This window comes from Pygoscelis adeliae, unplaced genomic scaffold (assembly GCF_000699105.1).
Source record: "Pygoscelis adeliae isolate BGI_AS28 unplaced genomic scaffold, ASM69910v1 Scaffold290, whole genome shotgun sequence".
In the NCBI taxonomy this organism is placed as follows: domain Eukaryota; kingdom Metazoa; phylum Chordata; class Aves; order Sphenisciformes; family Spheniscidae; genus Pygoscelis; species Pygoscelis adeliae.
The window spans coordinates 1677487-1682364 of NW_008823965.1; the positions used below are offsets into that span (position 1 = coordinate 1677487).

Here is a 4878-nt window from a genome sequence, read left to right on the forward strand (position 1 = left end):
GGGTAAAGCAGGCTTGTTCCCGGGCTGGTGAAAGTGTGCCGGGGAAGCGCGGCGGGTATTTACCTCCCCGGGGTTTGGCTGCTCGCAGGCTGGAGCTGGGAGGAAGCAGCAACAGCGGCAGAGATGGCGCGGCTGGTTGCAGTGTGCAGGGACGGGGAGGAGGAATTCCCTTTCGAGAAGAGGCAGATTCCCCTCTACATCGACGACACCCTTACGGTGAGTGCCTGCGCCCCGCGGAGCAGCCGGTGTCCCTGCGCCTCCCGCTTGCAACGCGTGCGGGCGGTGTGTTGCAATTCCCAGGCGAGGCCTTTTCCCTAGACAGGCCTCCTAGGCTCCTCCTTTGCTCCTGCAGCGTTAATCTTTGGGACTTTGCAACACTTCGGGTTAACGCGCTTAATGTGGCAACTTTTTTATCTGATTCCCAGCTCTAAAAACATGCAAACCGCATGTAATAAGAAAGTTATTGCTGTACTGGGGCCTGCGCCTAACTTGTTTTCAAGTGACAAGCGTGTCTCAGTGCCCAAGCCCAAATGTGGAGCAAAACCATTCTTCAGTTAATAAGGAAGGGAGCCATATTAATGTTAAACCCCAGGCTTACAACTAAGTAATTATTATGCTCTTGAATAGGCAAGAAAAGGCTAAAGGTGTTTTTGAAAGCTTTGGCTTAAAGTAAGGGTTATTGAGTCTGTAATAATGTGCTGCTCTGTCTACAGTAACAAATCTGAGAGTTTCTATTTCAGTGTGTTATTCTGAATTGAAAAACATGGGGGGTTGCCATTTCCAGAAGGTTCAGTGGAAAAATGAACTAAATGCAGCTTGGAGGCTCTCTAGTCTCTTTTCTTCCTCATGTGTTTAGAGGAAGGCTCAGAAATTGCATCGTAGGTGAACACAGAGCAAATGGGGGGGAAAAAAAAATTCTCTAACTAGCCAGTTGTTGTTTGTCTTAATTCTTAAGGTGTGAAAATGTTGGGTTGAAAATAAAATTTGCCTTAGATAGTGTAATTGGGTATCTTAATTATCTGTATTTGAATTCTGTTGCTGTCAGTGGTGTGACAGTAACTGCTGTTACTTTAAATGGTGTGAAATGCACGTGCTTTAAATTCCTAATCTCATGTTTTAGTATGGGAGAATGCCTGACTTGCATCAGCTATCTTGATCAACTTCATAATGTAATTTCTTCCGTCTTCTGGAACGAAACAATCGAGTATCTTCAGATAGTGTCTAAACCCTGCATCCCACTGTTAAAGATTATCTATCTCAATCCCATCTGGTTTTGCTACATTTGAAGAAAGGGTCTTTGCTGTGTTTTAGTTTTGATTGTTTTAAACAATGGCATATTATTAGTTTACCAAATATTGTCACTGTTTTTTTGCTTTACATAGTCTGTCATCTCTGGCTAACTGTGCTTATACCTTAGGCAAAGTTTCCCCTTAAGTTGTCCAAAGTGATAGCTAGCTCCCCTGAAGTGGATGCTTAGCTGGAAACCCAGCACTGTGTAGGAATAGTGTACGTTTTGGAGTTTTTTGATGTCTTGGCCACGCCCTGAGAGTTATTTTGCCCCTCCATTCCCCATGTAACTTTAAGATCTTAGATTTTTCTGGGGTTTTTTTGTTGTGTTTTTTTTTTCTTGCCCCTGGACTCCCTGGTAAAAAAAGACTCATTAGATTGTGTCAAGTAGAAGACTTACCATGCTCTTGTTACCTTTGTTGTGTTTAATAGGCTGAGAGAGTGAAAATCCAGCTATACCAGGCATCAGGCAGATGACTTCAACTGACCTAAAATTCCATTTCTGGTTTAGTTCCAGAATTTAACGCCAGGCCCAAACTTTGTGCAGTTGCGCTATGTTGTCGCTATCCTTCTACTTTTTACACCAGAGGCAAGCCATACTCATGATTGAAGAGGTTCCTATAGCTGTAACTCAGTTTTGTACCCATCTGGATGAAAGGCATTTATGCAAGTGCAAGTCATCCTCACCATGAAGAAATCTTATCTCAGGTCCATTTTTTTTTTTTTCCATTCTGTTACTGTTGTTACAAAGTACTCAGATTTCTGGGTGGTTTCTGGAGGCTTTTATTACACAAATCTGCAGAAACAAGTTAATGAACTCTTAGCTTCCTTGTCTCAGTCTTCTATAACTTAGGTTTTCAATTCTTAATGAGAGCTATTGTAAGACATACAGTTGTCTTTGAAACATAATTTTACATCTGCAGCATTATCTTTAAAAAACAGTGGCGTTTATTGATAGTAACTGGCTTCTGGTGACCTCTTTTAAAACTAAAATTTTAAAAATAATGGGACTACTTCATTTCTGTTGGCTGGAAGACTTAATCTGTGCCTTAAATCTAGAAATAGTGAATCAGTGGTTGCAAATTAGTGAATGAATGGCCTATAATGCTTTTCAGCACGTAACATTGCTTTGTAGTAGCATAGAAAGCTGTTTAGGTGCAATGTGATACTGCTCCTCTAAATGAATTGTTCACTATCGCACTTTTCTGTTTCTTATGGCTCAACTAGAAATTAAAGGAAGTTTAAATATTTAACCCTTTTCATTTCTTAAGCAGCTTTTATGATTTCTAGAAGGCATTCCATTTGATGTGGTATTATGGGAGTTTTTTCTTCCAGTTCAGGGTGTGATGGTGGTTGATGTTTAACCACTTCATAAAATCCCATCAGACACATGAATTAATTTAGTCTTTGATAATTTCACTCTGTTGTACAAAACACCTAAGGGTGTTGTCTGATCGTGGGAGATGAAGGTGAGGGGAAAAAAATATGCAGATTTATCTCTTCTCTCTGTTATTGGCAGATAGAGCTTTTACTTTTGCATGTGGCTCATTCTGCACAGAGACATCAAATTAGCAATGTAGGAAACCTGTAGTTCTGCAGCAAAAACTTGTGCTGCTGCTTAGTGTGTATGGGTCAGGGGCAAGGGGAACTGGAGAAGAAATGCATGAGAGGTCAGACTTAGCACTGACTGTGGCCCTGTTCTGCACAAAGATAAGGCAGCTGTGCTAATGTTCCAAATCTAGCACATGTGAGATCAAAATATTGCCTTGCTTTCTGGCCTTAGGGAATAGGTGTTTATTTTGGGGCAATGTTGAGTGCCTGTGAAAGTAAATGTATGAGTTCTCTGGAGGTAGTGTCAGCAATTACGAAGACAGCAGGGGATTCTGTCTTTACTAGACAACTGAGGGAAGGTGGAGGGAGGAAAAAGGATGAGTCAGACAATTTCATTTGGTGTTGAGTGGTATTAGAGTTATTAACCAAAGTTGTTATTTTGTCTTTCAGATTTTAAAGTGAACTTTCAGTATTCATATTGATAAATTCTGTATTTCTCAGTTTGGACAAAGAAGATCAACTAAGCCAGTCTTTACACATTTTTTCTCGTTGGTTTCATTTTTCTCCATGGTTGTAAAGTTGGATTTTTGATTGAAAATTACTTACTGATTTCCGCCTCCACCCCCCCAAGAAATTGCCCTCTTTGTGGCTCAGTAATTTGAAAAGAAATATTACTAATTACTTACAAGTAATCCCATTGTTCTGTAGGCTTAACATTTTACTTTGAGCCTCTAGAGAGTTGCAGCTGCAGTCATATAAAACAAAGTATACCTTGGAGTACCTTGTTGGGTTAATATGGTTTTAAATTAGTCTTTGAAGGAGTCCACTCAGTCATTAAACTGTTGTGACTGTTTCTTCATAGCTTTATAAATTGAGTTAGGCTGTTGGATCAATTTGGGTCTCAGCGTGATGAAGTACAATTTTTTTTTTTAAACTGAAACAGGGTCTCAAGTGATGTAGAAAAGTGTAATATAAATACTGATGTTCCATTTAGCAACTTTTGCTTTCTCTGTAACAGCTATTTAAGAGTTGCCATTTATAAACTCCCTCTAGAACATTATATTAGTGAAACATTTAGTTACTTTGCTGAAACGTTCACTATCTTAAACTGTTACTTTTATCCTTTCCCAAGCTTCCAATAGTATGTGAAAAGAATGAGCATTTAACATAATTTCTGTCTTATTTCCCCCAAGAAAGTAAAATAAACTAATGCTCTCTGTTTGACTTTTTTCTGAAAGCTCTTTCCCCCTCCCTCCTCTCTTCTATAGATGGTGATGGAATTTCCTGATAATGTGCTAAACCTTGATGGACATCAGAATAACGGTGCACAATTAAAACAGTTCATTCAGGTAAATACATCCTTCTGTTTTTTAAGAAGGCCACACATCAGATCTTGCTTTCCTTAGATTCGTGCTTTCGCTTCTCTAGGAGGTTGTCACTCCTGGAATGACTTAAAAGACACATCAGCACCTGTATGCAATTATGTATTGGTACCAAAGTACACTGGGTGCATGTTTTCTGTATTTCGCAGCATTTATACACCATTCTCTTGTCAGGAGGCAATTGCTGCATACCTAGTTAGAGTCAAAAACATGTAAAAACAATGCATCTTCTGGTCACTGCCAGTTTATATGTAATGGAAGCTACAGTTTCTAAATACATGTTGATTTTTTTTTTTTTCCCCTAAATACTTTTGAACTGCTTTTTCAAGTGGAAGTGTGCATTGCTTAAGATCGAGTTCTTATGATTAGTACCATACCAAGATAGAATTAATGTGCCAGTTTATAGATTACATATAGTTGAATAGCGAGTGACTGTTTTGTGGTACCCCTGACGGTTTAATAATAGAAACTTATCTGCTAACACTCTGGCAAGTAACTGTAGCACTGTAACACCTGTAGCAACTAAGAAATTGTGCCACTTGATGTCCAAAGGAACAGGCCAGTTTGCTGATATGCAGCTTGTACTTCTTCACTTGTGGTTTGACAGCAGCAGTTCAGACAGCAGCAGTTCAGACATATGCTGCATATAAAGCATAGC

General features: G+C 39.5%; 1 protein-coding gene across 2 annotated transcripts in view; it reads left to right on the forward strand.

Moving 5' to 3' along the window:
* The first annotated feature begins 83 nt into the window (after positions 1–83).
* The window catches only part of GGNBP2 (gametogenetin binding protein 2), a 19138-nt gene continuing 14343 nt past the window's right edge, over positions 84–4878 (forward strand). For both annotated transcript variants that reach the window (XM_009324120.1, XM_009324127.1), the window contains exons 1-2: positions 84–216; positions 4107–4187. In XM_009324120.1, coding sequence (XP_009322395.1) covers positions 124–216; positions 4107–4187 — 174 coding nt within the window. In that variant the 5' untranslated portion in view covers positions 84–123. The remainder of the gene's footprint in view (positions 217–4106; positions 4188–4878) is intronic.